At 32.4% G+C, this 14,830-nt stretch overlaps 1 protein-coding gene across 1 annotated transcript; it reads right to left on the bottom strand.

Annotated features, from left to right (window-relative positions):
• Positions 1–2,496: 2,496 nt before the first annotated feature.
• On the bottom strand, positions 2,497–11,877 carry LOC139864079 (uncharacterized). The gene is made up of 4 exons (XM_071852665.1): positions 10,792–11,877; positions 9,843–9,846; positions 2,649–3,338; positions 2,497–2,561 (listed from the first exon to the last, which is right to left on the bottom strand). Exons 1-4 carry the CDS (start codon positions 11,875–11,877, stop codon positions 2,497–2,499), a joined length of 1,845 nt encoding a protein of 614 aa, XP_071708766.1.
• Positions 11,878–14,830: the final 2,953 nt, after the last annotated feature.

The following is a 14,830-nucleotide window of genomic DNA, read 5'->3' as shown; positions in this document are numbered from 1 at the left end:
CAGTATGTTTAAGAAATAACATTTCGAAAACGTTTATTAGTGGAAGACTACCAAGGTTTAACGTTAAAAGTTTGCATACAGCAATGTCAAGAGTTAACTATTCGTAATCAGCGATGTCGAGTTTCAAATGTGTGTGACATCAAAAATAGTTTCACTTCATGTATTTGCAGACATTACCATGTCTAGTTTCAAATGTTTGTAAACCACAGTTTTAAATAACGTTGTATAGTATCTGAAAACATTATTTAGAAAATAGTTCAAGTTCGTTGACCACGAGATTTCAAAAGTACAACTCCAAGTTGTGAAACGTATACATAATCCATGAGCACCTGAATACTAGCAATGACCCGAGTATAGAATCCACTACACTCGCCTTTACCCCATAAAATGTTATACACTTGATCTAGTGTTTCTAATGTTCAAAGTAAATGCACCACATTTATAAAGTAGGGTGAGGTTGTCAACCTAACGGACCCGTCCATCTAAATTGTGCTTACCCGATGGTATTAAAAGTATTAAAGCTAGAGGCTTTGTGATCAAACTCAATATGTATATATAGTACTTGTGTCAACATAAAAGCATTTGAAAATGTAAGTACATCAGCGTGTATTCTCATCCTTGAAAACATGTAAAAAGTGAGACTGTAGACTCACCTTAGCAAAAGCACTGAAATCTCACTGAAATCTCTTAGTAAAAATGTACACTAGTCGAATAATCACGACTAAACGACGCAACCTAGTCAAATAGGTCACCTTAAGTATACATTTAGGTCACACTATGTCAACCCATAGTGTACACATAACCCTAGTGCTCAGACTGACTCAACGAACAAGTAAGAGTCAATTAAATCATGTAAGTCAACAAAAGTCAACCAAAGTCAAACCAAAAGTCAACTTGGTCAAAGTGGTCAAATAAAGTCAAACATCTTAGTAGGTCATTAAAACATGGTCAACATGTCAAACCTAGGTCAAGTATCATATTACAGCTCATAGTTTAGCAAATTGCACAATCGCAGTTTATTGCATAGCATCAAGTTCACACGTGTTGGTAAAACAATGCACATAAATCAACACACATAAGTCATGGTAACATGGCAAACTCCAAATCATAAGTTGACTTATAAACAGTTCTAATGAGCCTAGCTAGGAAATCATACGATGTCTACAAGTTAGGTTTCAGAAAAGGTCTAATCATAGTTTACCAAATCAGTTTCAGCATGCGCATCAGTTTTAAAACATTTCTAAAATAATATAGAAAATAGATTTTAACAAACGGCCAATTGGAGAATACTCTAGACATCTCAAAACTCTAGAGATAAAATAATAAAAGTGATCCCATTAGCCAATTCGTACAGACTTGCCTATCTTTACTGACCTATCAGTTTTAGTTAACAAATGGACACGTCAACTTGTCAAGCATACATCTCATGGTAAATCACGTTTTCAGAGGTTAGCATACAAATAAAATATGTCAAGGAACATATGATTTAAGATATTCCAGAATACCAAAGCCTCAAACAATTTATATTTCTCTCTAGGTCGATAATACTAACAGAGAAAACAGTTTCAGCATTCAAAAACACACGAAAATTTGTTTTAACATATCGGGAGCATTAAATAAGCTTTTAACGCGATTCTTAAGCCTAACATGCATGATTATTCTCAAAGATTACGTTAGTACACATTTTATAAGCCAATTCAATAGGAATATAACTCAGAAAATTCTGATTTCAACCAAAACCTAATCAAAACATCAATTTAGCATATCTAAAGCATACGGTAACGAAATCAAGTGAAATCAGAGCCTAAAGTTAATATTTTTTCGATATAAATTCATCTAGATACATTATAATTACAAAAAATAAAGTCATCACACCAGTAGCATAGCAATTCACTTCGGTTTTCACATAATACATACGAATCGAGCAAATTAACGACTAATAACACATGTATTCGCAATCAATTGAGCACTAGACTATAATACACTATGTAATTGCATAATATCATATCTAAATAGATTAGGATTAGTGTAATTATACCTAAATCAATCAATAAGTGATATAGATGTGTAGAGGAGAAGGAGACGATCGTTATATCTCACTAGCACGCAAGCAATCGAGCAATAATTGATCGTTCTTGAGCTTGGAAGGATGGCGAATATGGTAGTGTTCTTGGAGCTGATGTCGACTCAAAAGAGAGGGAGGGGTCGTGGTTTTTCAGTTAGGGATAGAATAGGGGGATTCAGTGGCGGATCCAGGATTTTATATGGATGGGGGCAAAAAAAAAAAAGTTGCAACAATAACTATAATATAAGGAAAACAGCTTCACTACTAAAATTCGCACAAAAAAAGTATATATACAGCAGCAAAACGGCACAAAACATTCTTAAAACAGTAGCAAAGTAGTAGCAAAATAGCAGCACTGCAGCAGCAAAAAACAGCGGCAAAGCAGCCGTAAAACAGGTCCTAAACAGCCCCAAAACAGCACCTAAACATTCCTAAGAAGCTCCAAAAAGCTGCACAAAGTCAGCCCAAAAAAACTGCACACAGTATGCCCAAAAAACTGCACAAAGTATACCCAAAAAACTGCACAAAGTATGCCAAAAAAAACTGCACAAAGTATGCCCAAAACACTACACTTTTCCTCTACAGGAACTCATCTTTTGGAAACGTTGAATAACATCTTCATCTTTAACTTTGGCGAGAGCTTCTCTTTCAACCGCACAAATTACACAAGCATTTAAGAACTCTTCCCTAATACGATTGCGTAAATTTGACTTTACAATTTTCATCGCCGAAAAACATCTCTCAACCGTTGCGGTTGCAACGGGCAAAACCAATGCTAGCTTCAATAATCGATAAACCAAACGAAATAATAAATGTTTCTTTGTTTGCACCATCACTCTAGCAAGGTCGAAAATACCACTCAAGTTAGCAAATCTTGGATCTTTTCGAACATTGTTATAATAGATGTCAAGTTGTTGTTCAAGTTCAATCATCTCCAAACTACTAAAATCTCTTGGATATAACTCACTTAACCTTATTAATTTTGATGCATTAAACATTGAAAACGAATCACGTGGATTCAACGCCGCCATATTAATAAGTAACTCGGTACTAGCTTCACTAAAACAATCACCAAACTCTTGAATTTGCATATCCACAATGGTGTTAAAGCACTCAACCTCATAATAATGTTGATTAGTGATCTTGTCCCTTTGTCTTCTTGAATTAATGCAATCTTCATTCATTTTCAACATGTGGATATTATATTTCTCACAAAAAGAAGATATTTTCTTTAAGAGTTCTTCGAACCCATTAATTCTTAACTCTTTCAATTCTTCTTTGGTTGATGATGTCGTGCGAGGTGTACTAGGAAATAATATTATATTTTTGATACGAAAAGCGATACAGATTACACAAGTTTTATATATTTATTTACAGATGGGATATACCTAAACCTTGCTACAACACTATAGGCAGTGTACCTAATCGTAGAGTAGTATAGTTTTTAGTAAGTCCTGTTCATTCCACAGGGAGCGGGCTTATTGCACACTATATTTTTAAACAACTATATTTGTACAAAATATATATAATTATATATAACAATATATAAAAGGGGGTTTACCGTTTAATGACCGGTTTGTCGATTTTATATTTTAAGCGAAGCGTATAGTAAATGACGATATTTAAATAACAATATAAAATAAATAACAATAATTAAAATGACAATAAATAAAAGTACGAGGAAATATGAAATAAAATATATTATGCTTATTTAAACTTCCGTAACCATGATGTTTGACGTTTTGATTTTAATTTATTGTCCTGGGTTAATTGTCCTTTGTCCTGGATGTATTTGAAACCTATCTGGTTTTTGTCCATAATAGCTCATCGGTCATAATTATAAACTGCTCGACAAATTTAACCTTATACCCGAAGTCAAATATTCCAACTAACTGGGGATTCAAACTGTAACAAGGTCTTAATACTTTGCTTAATGAATACACCAGGTTACCGACTGTGTGTAAACCAAAGGTTTTAATACTTTGTTAACAATTACACCAATTACCCTTGAATGTAATCCACCCCTGTTTTAATGAGTCCATTGACTATTAATCCATCCCCGTGTCCGGTCAAATGAACAATAATTCGTACTTATAAATATCCCGCCCATCGTGTCCGGTTAAGCGTATGTGGTTATATATAGATACATCAAATCATAACCTTTATATTAAATTAACGATACCTCATTAATTTAATATAAAGGTTATGATTTGATGTATCTATATATAACCACATACGCTTAACCGAACACGATGGGCGGGATATTTATAAGTACGAATTATTGTTCATTTGACCGGACACGGGGATGGATTAATAGTCAATGGACTCATTAAAACAGGGGTGGATTACATTCAAGGGTAATTGGTGTAATTGTTAACAAAGTATTAAAATCTTTGGTTTACACACAGTCGATAACCTGGTGTATTCATTAAGCAAAGTATTAAGACCTTGTTACAGTTCGAATCCCCAGTTAGTTGGAATATTTGACTTCGGGTATAAGGTTAAATTTGCCGAGCAGTTTATAATTATGACCGATGAGCTATTATGGACAAAAACCAGATAGGTTTCAAATTCATCCAGGACAAAGGACAATTAACCCAGGACAATAAATTAAAATCAAAACGTCAAACATCATGGTTACGGAAGTTTAAATAAGCATAATATATTTTATTTCATATTTCCTCGTACTTTTATTTATTGTCATTTTAATTATTGTTATTTATTTTATATTGTTATTTAAATATCGTCATTTACTATACGTTTCGCTTAAAATATAAAATCGACAAACCGGTCATTAAACGGTAAAACCCCTTTTATATATTGTTATATATAATTATATATATTTTGTACAAATATAGTTGTTTAAAAATATAGTGTGCAATAAGCCCGCTCCCTGTGAAACGAACCGGACTTACTAAAAACTATACTACTCTACGATTAGGTACACTGTCTATAGTGTTGTAGCAAGGTTTAGGTATATCCCATCTGTAAATAAATATATAAAACTTGTGTAATCTGTATCGCTTTTCGTATCAAAAATATAATATTATTTGCTAGTACACCTCGCACGACATCAAGTTTTTGGCGCCGCTGCCGGGGAACTTGGCGAAATGCTATATTTTTAATATATATTTGTATAAATATCTTTTTAGAAAAACAATATCAAATAAAAAAAAAACCGAAAAAAAATAATAAAAAAATAAAATATATATATAAATCTAGTTTTACGATTTTTATTTATAAAATTATAAAGTAGTTCTATTTTTATTTTAGTTTTTAAATATAAGTTTTTATTATATAAATATTTAGATTTTAAAACAGAAAAATATAAAACAGAAAAAAAAACGTCGAATTAAAAACTGTACCAGAGTTGAATTTTGGAACCCCGCGACTCGCGGGGTTTGCTGCTTGAAATACCGCGACTTGCGGAGACACTCTGACACACGTGACAGAACCCTAATTTCACATTAATTACGGATTTTATTATTATTATTATTAATAAACCCTAATTAGTTTAATTATTATAATTAGTTTAAGTTTTTTTTTAATTAAATTGTATTTTAAATTTTAATTAGTTTTATTATATGTAAAATTAATAGTTTTAATAAATAAATAATATAAAAATAATATTTTTATAAAAATTGTACTTTTTACAACTTTTTGTATATTTTTATATTTTGTCCCTTTTTAATCGTTTTAGCGTAATATTTGTGATTTTAGCTCATATTTAGTTTTAAATTTAGTTTTTGCCATAGTTATTTTTACTTCTAGATTTTTAGGCTTTGCCGTAAAATCCCTTAAGTGCTTTTTCTTTAGACTAAGATTTAGGTGCTTTAGAATTTTGCGACGCCGTTTTTATATTTTAGTACCTTTTTAAGTTATTACCATTTGGGATATAGTTTTTCTTTTAAGCTTTAATATTTCTAGACGCAACTTTTAATTCTTAGTTTTTAATTCCTTTTTAAGTTACGACGCGCTATTTTCTTATTTTTATTTTTCGACGTTTTTCGACGCGCATTCTTTTTCTTTCTTATTTCTCGACGCTTTAGTTTTTAGGACTTAGAAATTTTCTCTATTTCTTATCTAATATCTCAAACAGAAAGAAAAATTATTTAAGTGGTTAAATTAATGGACGTTGACAATTTTCTGCTTCGTAGTAATAGTTGGATTTGTTAGTGGCTGAGTTGTGAGCTTCCGATTTAAAGGGTTCTGGCTCCCTGCTGCATCTTTTGGCTATTCGAAACGTGGGTAAAAGCAAAAAAGTCTATTAATTGGACAACTTATATAAGTTTTTCTATTTTTATAACTAATAGGATAATTAGTAAATGCACCACATTGTAGCTAAAATTTGGCCATCGCAATAAAATGGAAAATTTTGAAAACAAGGCTATGGAAACCCTTTTTGATATCCAAAATCAATTAAATCAATACTCTCAAACGAGTGTTGATGATAATTCGTTCGGTCAATCTTGGATCACGAATGACGAAACAATAACTGATTGTGAAATCTGTGGAGATTATCACTCAACATGGGAATATTATTATTACGTTCCTATGGAAAATTACGCACCCACGGAACCTGAATGGAACGATTATGAAGAATACAATTCAAATTGGGATTATTTCTAAGAATATATCCAAACTCAACAACCAGTAGACGAGGAAAATTACGTGTCTGAAAATTTATTAGACAATATGAAAATCAAACTCGAAGAACTCAATGCTCAAAATGAACAAATGAGAGAGTTTGTAAATAGACAAGCTGAAACTCTATCAGATTACACACCTGTTGATCTGAGGAGTATTGTGCAAGAAAATCTCATATCATCGAATTTTGATGAATTCGAGAGCTCCGAAATCACCAACTATCCCGATGATACATTTTATTCAGCTTTACAACATATCGACACATTAGCCTCTACCGACGAAATCATCGATCCATCAATGGATGAAGAAGAAGTAAGGAAGACAAATTTGTACTCTTGGGAAAACAATAACGTTGAAAATTTTACCCCCGAGACCAAAATGGAGGGACTGATAAGGACCGTTAATGAAGAAGAATTTACTTCGATCCCGAAATTCACCATTCCACAACCTTCCAACCCAATATTTTCAATAGACGAGTCATCTACCGAAGATGAACTACGAGCTGTAATAGATAATGACACTTCGGATTTCACCCAATTGGGTAATAGAGGTGAAAACTTTGATCTCGAGAATGAACGAAAGGAAACGTTAGAAATTGTCCACCCTATAATATGTATGTCGGTGTATATCGATCCATTTGACCAAGAACCAGAAAAGAGACATATCCATTTACTAAAAGCTAAACTTAAAAAAGAATTAAGTAGTGACGATCGGGTGGGTCTAAACTTTAAACCCATTGATATATTTTATATCACCCGAGATGTAAATAACTGGCTCACTATTTTAATTCGTGGAACTTATTCTACCGACTTCACATGTCGTCAGCTAAGTATGGGGAGAATGTGCCAAGTTATTCAATTAAAAACTATCTATCACATTTTCTGTAAAGTTTATTGCAGGTGCTTTTGTTTTGGACTAAATTAACTATTTTACCCGATGTAAGAAAAGAAAAGATGGATCTACACGATGAATCAATTCCATCATTAAAAGGAAGTAAAGTCTTCCGAAAAAGACACGCGCTTCTTGATTTAGGTCAAGAAGTTGTCGTCCAGACCAGTTGTAGGTTGACGAAAAATCTAGAAAAGTCATCACTAAAATCAGCAGGAAATCCACGGACCTCAGCATCAAACAGGGTCGCCAAGTGGTCAGACTCATCCTAACCATGAGAGGGTCTGTCTCGTAAAATGGGGAGGGCACCGTGCAAATTAGCTTGATAAGACTAATGAATCAGATCCCCAGAAAGGATAATCTCCTTAAAGATTAAAAATCAGCTTTTAAGACTGATATTACTCAATCCTTGAGATTGACCTTAAAGATTGAGAATTCAAACTCATGGAATTCAATGATATCTAAACTCGAGCTTGAACGAGAAAATATTTTGATCAAAATTATAAACCGATTTGTTTTCTGAAAACCTATTTTCAATGCGTTCATTACCATTGAATGTAAAATCCTAGGAATTCACCTGGAATTCATTAGATCACCTGAACCAAATCGGGTGTCAACCGTAAGAACGGTGGTTGCATAGCATGGTCGAAGACAGGACCTTGTGCCAGACCGAAAAATTCCTAGGGTGAGCTTTACTATTGCTCCTACAAAGGATAGTAATTGCGTCCGACACGTTATAGACCATAATTAAAAGCATGTCAGGGGACATTTCCATAACAGTTGCTTGTTCAACGCTTTCCTTTACAACCGGACGGTAGTTTATCGAAAGGTAATATACGGAGCAAGTATACTGGACGTGTTGCTTTCCTAATACAAGGTTAGCAAGTGGGTGACACAAAACCACAAGTGTTGAGCTAAAATTTTCAAATCTGAAACCCACACAACCCACAAAAATATTTTGCAAACACCGGTGAAGGGTTATTCCGGAAAACGTGTCTAGGGTAAAAGCTAGATTGAATTTTTAAAAGATCAAATGTTTTCATAAAGATCTAATTTCCTAACGGATCTAAATTTTCATAGTCATGTGGGACTGTAAACCGCCTTTCAAATGTGCACTTTGCTTTGGGAACCGAAAGTAAATCGGCTATTTGATTGCAAGTGTCGTTGACCTAAACCCGAGGCAACTGTGGATGACACACCCACCTTTAACCATGGTTCTATCCTTACTATCATTGTTTATACCACCATATCAAAATCACTGATGTACAAAGTGTGATGAATAAAAAAGTGATTCATGTATGTTTTTATTTCAAATTCTGTATTGCTTGAGGACAAGAAACGCTCAAGTGTGGGGATGTTTGATAAGGCTAAAAAGGAACATATATTTCATAGCAATATCCCTCCTAAATAATAGGTTTTCATATGTAATTGTATTATATTTTCATTGTAATTGTTTAAATAAATAAGTGCGAAGACAAAAGGCGAAAACGAAGATTTGAAGACACAAAGTCCAAAAAGCTCAAATGTTCAAGATACAATTCAAAAGGTTCAATTTATTGATGAAAAACGTCTAAAAATGACAAGAGTACAAGTTACAAAACGCAAAGTACAAGATATTAAATTGTACGCAAGGACGTTCGAAAATCCGGAACTGGGACATGAGTCAACTATCAACGCCCGACGCAACGGACCAAAAATTACAAGTCAACTATGCACAAGAATATAATATAATATTTAAATAATTATATAAATTATTTATATATTATATATATTTAAAAATTATGTCGACAAGCTATGAGACAAATGATCCTGAGCTGTATTTTCAAACTCCGTGACTCGCGGAGTTTGAAGGCTAAAAACTCCACGACTCGCGGAGCTGTCAGAAATCAAAACTCCTATAAAAGCTCACGAATTCTGCGAGTAAAAAAACATAATAATAATAATACTCTATAATAAATAAATAGATAAATATATATATAATATATATAGTATAGGGTAGTTTTATATTAGATTAGTTCGGGTTATGTAAAGGTTATTTTACGGGTTTTTGAAGTCGAAATTCTGTCCGTGTACTACTACGCGATAAATAATCAATGTAAGCTGTATTCTCCTTTTTAAATTAATGTCTCGTACTTAAGTTATTATTATGCTTATTTGAGTCAAAGTAATCATGATGTTGGACTAAATATTAAAGATGGGGTAATTGGGCTTTGTACCATAATTGGGGTTTGGACAAAAGGGCGACACTTGTGAAAATTAGACTATGGGCTATTAATGGGCTTTATATTAAATTAACGATACCTCGTTAATTTAATATAAAGGTTATGATTTGATGTATCTATATATAACCACATACGCTTAACCGGACACGATGGGCGGGATATTTATAAGTACGAATTATTGTTCATTTGACCGGACACGGGGATGGATTAATAGTCAATGGACTCATTAAAACAGGGGTGGATTACATTCAAGGGTAATTGGTGTAATTGTTAACAAAGTATTAAAACCTTTGGTTTACACACAGTCGATAACCTGGTGTATTCATTAAGCAAAGTATTAAGACCTTGTTACAGTTCGAATCCCCAGTTAGTTGGAATATTTGACTTCGGGTATAAGGTTAAATTTGCCGAGCAGTTTATAATTATGACCGATGAGCTATTATGGACAAAAACCAGATAGGTTTCAAATACATCCAGGACAAAGGACAATTAACCCAGGACAATAAATTAAAATCAAAACGTCAAACATCATGGTTACGGAAGTTTAAATAAGCATAATATATTTTATTTCATATTTCCTCGTACTTTTATTTATTGTCATTTTAATTATTGTTATTTATTTTATATTGTTATTTAAATATCGTCATTTACTATACGCTTCGCTTAAAATATAAAATCGACAAACCGGTCATTAAACGGTAAACCCCCTTTTATATATTGTTATATATAATTATATATATTTTGTACAAATATAGTTGTTTAAAAATATAGTGTGCAATAAGCCCGCTCCCTGTGGAACGAACCGGACTTACTAAAAACTATACTACTCTACGATTAGGTACACTGCCTATAGTGTTGTAGCAAGGTTTAGGTATATCCCATCTGTAAATAAATATATAAAACTTGTGTAATCTGTATCGCTTTTCGTATCAAAAATATAATATTATTTCCTAGTACACCTCGCACGACATCAGTTGACTCCACCAATAAAACCGCTTCTAAAATGTCTTGATCTTTCCTTTGAAGAACTTGTGATAATGTATTTGTGAACCCTAAAATGCGCAACATTAGATGCAAATAAAACACAAAGTCAAATGAGTTCAAATACTTCAAAAGTCCATGTGCTTGATTTTGGCTAGAACACTTAGTTCCTTCCTCTTTAACATATTCAAGGACCTTAATAATGGATGGAAACATATCAACCACACGCAAAAGTGTTTTGTAGTGAGAATTCCATCGTGTATCTCCGGGTCGTATAAGAGAAAGTTCTTGATTTAATCCTCTCCCGGTTTCAATTATACCACTACCAATTTCTTTTTCTACCCTCTCTTTTTGTATATCTAGCAATATATCTTTTCGTTTACAAGAAGCACAAACAATATTCATCAAAACGGATAACTTGTCAAAGAAGTTCACTATCGCCAAATGTTTTCGTGCAACCGCCACAACCACTAATTGAAGTTGATGTGTAAAACAATGTACATTATAAGCCGAGGTACTTTCCTCCAAGATTTTTGCTTTTAAACCATTGAACTCACCTCGCATATTGTTTGCTCCATCATAACCTTGTCCTCTTAATTGTTTTAAACTCACTTTATGCTTAGTGAAAAATGAATCGATGGAAGATTTAAGAGACAAAGAAGATGTGTCCTTTACATGAACAAGGCCCACAAATCTCTCCTTAACAAGTCCATGTGTATCAACATATCGTAAAACAATAGCCATTTGTTCTTTTTTGGATATATCGCTAGACTCATCAACTAGCAAAGCAAACGCATCATCGCCGATTTCCTTAAAGATACATTCAAGTACTTCTTGTTTAAAGCATTTAACAACATCTTTTTGAATACAAGGAGACACCAATTTATTATTCCCGGGAGCTTTTGACAATTTACGGAGTTCCTCATTTTGACTTAGAATCAAGTCTATCAATTCTAAGAAATTTCCTTTAAAACAAGACGTTTCTGACTCATCATGACCACGAAAGGGTAATTCACATTTTAAACAATACCTACAAGCAGAAATTGTTGCACTTAATCGAATTCGATTCTCCATTTAAATAATGTCAGATTGTTTGTTAAAAGCAGTGAAAATAGATTATTTTGGTATCATTAGAATTTAACACTTTTGTACCGCTTTATTATGGAAGCTATCAACACGACCAACATGATTTTTAAATCTCTCCGACTTATTCCAAGCATTAAAGCCTTCCGTCACAAATGCCTCATTACCACCTTGAAGCTCAATATGATCTCTAAACAAGTAGCAACACAAGCAAAATGCTCTATCCGCCTTAATACTATACTCTATCCAATTAATATATTTATCAAACCAAGCTTTAACAAAACGCCTACCGTTTGTTTTTGGAAAATCATAACCACGTGGTTGAAAAGGTCCTCTTAGTAAATATTGTCTTCTTATCTCATCTCTTTGATTATGATTATATCGCAAAATTCTTGGTCTATCAATCGGATCCCACGAAAGATTATCTATGTCAACATCATTAATTGGCTTTGAAGAAGATGATTATTTTCTTTTAAGAGGGTTTTCCATATCTATCAATTAAGAACATTTATTAACAGTTAATATTAATAATCAAAACATGTGAAAAGGTCTGTGTAATTATGTAAAAAGGTCTATGTACAAACACAAAAGCTAAGCAAATTGATTTTATAATAGCACTAAAACTCTAGAAGTGACTAACTCAATTTACAAGTGCCACATATGCAAGTTCCACATATGCTGATATATATCAATATATGCATCGAAATTAAAATAAAAAAATTAACTAAATTCATATCATAATAAAGAATTCTTCGAGTTAAGTCACAACTCACAAAGATTTTTCACATATTAAATACAAAAAGGGCTAAAATTAATTAACATATATTTTGCAAACCCTAAATTAATTAAGTAAAAAATTACCTGCTTCAATCCAAAGTGATATAAAGACTTGAAAATACTTAAGCTGAAGATAAACAATAACAACCCTCTTCAATTATCAGCTTCTAATTTGATATGAAATTATATGATGTTGGAGCAATCAACCAGCGTAGAAGATACGATTGAGAAAGAGAGGAGAAAAATATTAGGGAGTATATTTTTATGGCCCAAATCTAATAGGGATTATCAAATTATTTTTATTTACCGGATGTGTTTTTTTGGGCATGGGGCAAATCAAAAAATTAAAATTTTTAACACTAATAGTTGGTGGACCATGTGGGTCATCTGACCCCACTTGACCCATACTCCCTCCACCCCTGGGGGGATTGCTTTGGGCTTAAGGGATTAAAGTGTGGTAAGTTGGGTCATTTAAGCAAACTGGGCCACAATAAAGAAACAAGGGCTGGACTAATGGCACATGATTGGCCAAATGGGGCTGAAAGGAGGTGCCCATGGGCTTTCTTGGCTAGTTAGATAAATTCCTAGGCTCGTTCCCATAAGTCGTTAACCGAAAACGCGAACTGAATCACTAAACGTTAATTTCTCGCGTTTTTAATCTATAAAAATTCTAATAAATTGAAAGTGTCTTAAAAATATAATAATTATATCAAATAAGTATTAAAAGTGAATTACATTATGTTTTAGCTTGCTAGTATGCTAAGTGTGGTTCGTTTCTAGTTGCCGTTAACCGTACCGGGTTCCCGGAACGTTAACCGGTCGTTAAAACGCATCCCACCAAGTTGGATTCATTAAATATATAATAAATCAATCATGTTTTTCTTAAAGTTAATAATTATTAAAAATAATTATTTTATTAAAATCGAGCGTTTCGCAGTCTCACGGGACCCCTGTTGCAGTTTTCAAAACCGTATCGTTTTCTTAGTATTTCAAAACATGAAATAAGTTCTCCAACTAATATAATCATCCATTAATTATAGTAGTTCATCATGGACTCAAGTATGCATTTAATTAGATGAAATACATAAAATTCAAGTAAGTTCCGTTAAATAACTTAACGGGTAGTTAACGAAGCTTAACGGAAATAGCAGGGTTGTTACATTATCCCCCCGTTAATGAAATTTCGTCCCAAAATTTAGTACATGTCTGCTGAAGTCATTTCCTCGGGAAAAAATTGCGGATACTTTTGTCTCATCTGGTCTTCACGTTCCCACGTGATATCTGGTCATCTTCTCGCATTCCACCGAACTTTAACGATAGGAATTCTACTTTGCTTTAACTGTTTGACCTCATGGCCCAAGACTTCGACAGGTTCTTCAATGAAATGAAGTTTGTCATCGATACTGTAGTGACCCAAACTTTTCCATGATTATCTATTAAATAAGAACTATATTTGCATGATTAAATGTTTCCAACATGTTAAGCAATCAAACTTGTTAAGACTTGATTAATTGAAATGTGTTTCATGTAGATAATTGGCCACCCAGTTGACCGGCGATTCACGAACGTTAAAACTTGTAAAAATGACATGACGATATATATATATGGATTTATATATATTTAACATGATATTTTGATAAGTAACTATCGCACAAAGTATATTAACAAAGAGTTATATGCATAAAATGGAACTACTGAATTAAAGAAACTCGAAACGATATATATAACGATTATCGTTATAACAACGTTTTAATTAAATTAAATACATGTGTATTGTATTAATATATGAACACACTATGTTTAACATAATAAAATGATAATTAATTATATCATTAAGTGTATTAACAATGAACCACACAAGTAAGATGAAACTACTAACTTAAGGATTTCGAAACAATATATATATATATATATATATACACACACATATATATATATACACACACACATATATATATATATATATATGTGTGTGTGTGTGTGTATATATATATATATATATATAACGATTATTGTTGTAATAGTATTTTAACATATATATATATATATATATATATATATATATATATATATATATATATATATATATATATATATATATATGATATTAAGATATATTCATACCCCATGTTATTATATTAACATAACAATTTAACATCTCATTTAA

Source organism: Rutidosis leptorrhynchoides, chromosome 8 (genome assembly GCF_046630445.1).
Source record: "Rutidosis leptorrhynchoides isolate AG116_Rl617_1_P2 chromosome 8, CSIRO_AGI_Rlap_v1, whole genome shotgun sequence".
Classification (NCBI taxonomy): Eukaryota; Viridiplantae; Streptophyta; class Magnoliopsida; order Asterales; family Asteraceae; genus Rutidosis; species Rutidosis leptorrhynchoides.
The sequence above is the reverse complement of the archived record's forward strand: the minus strand, read 5'-3'. Positions and strand labels throughout refer to the sequence as shown.

Bases quoted from the DNA above. Each gene is read 5' to 3' on its own strand.
- LOC139864079 (XM_071852665.1), bottom strand. From the start codon at position 11,877: ATGGAGAATCGAATTCGATTAAGTGCAACAATTTCTGCTTGTAGGTAT. The intron at 2,562-2,648 runs GTAGAGGAAAAG...TACTTTGTGCAG, and splicing joins TTTCCAAAAGATGAGTTCCT to TTTTTTGGGCATACTGTGTG.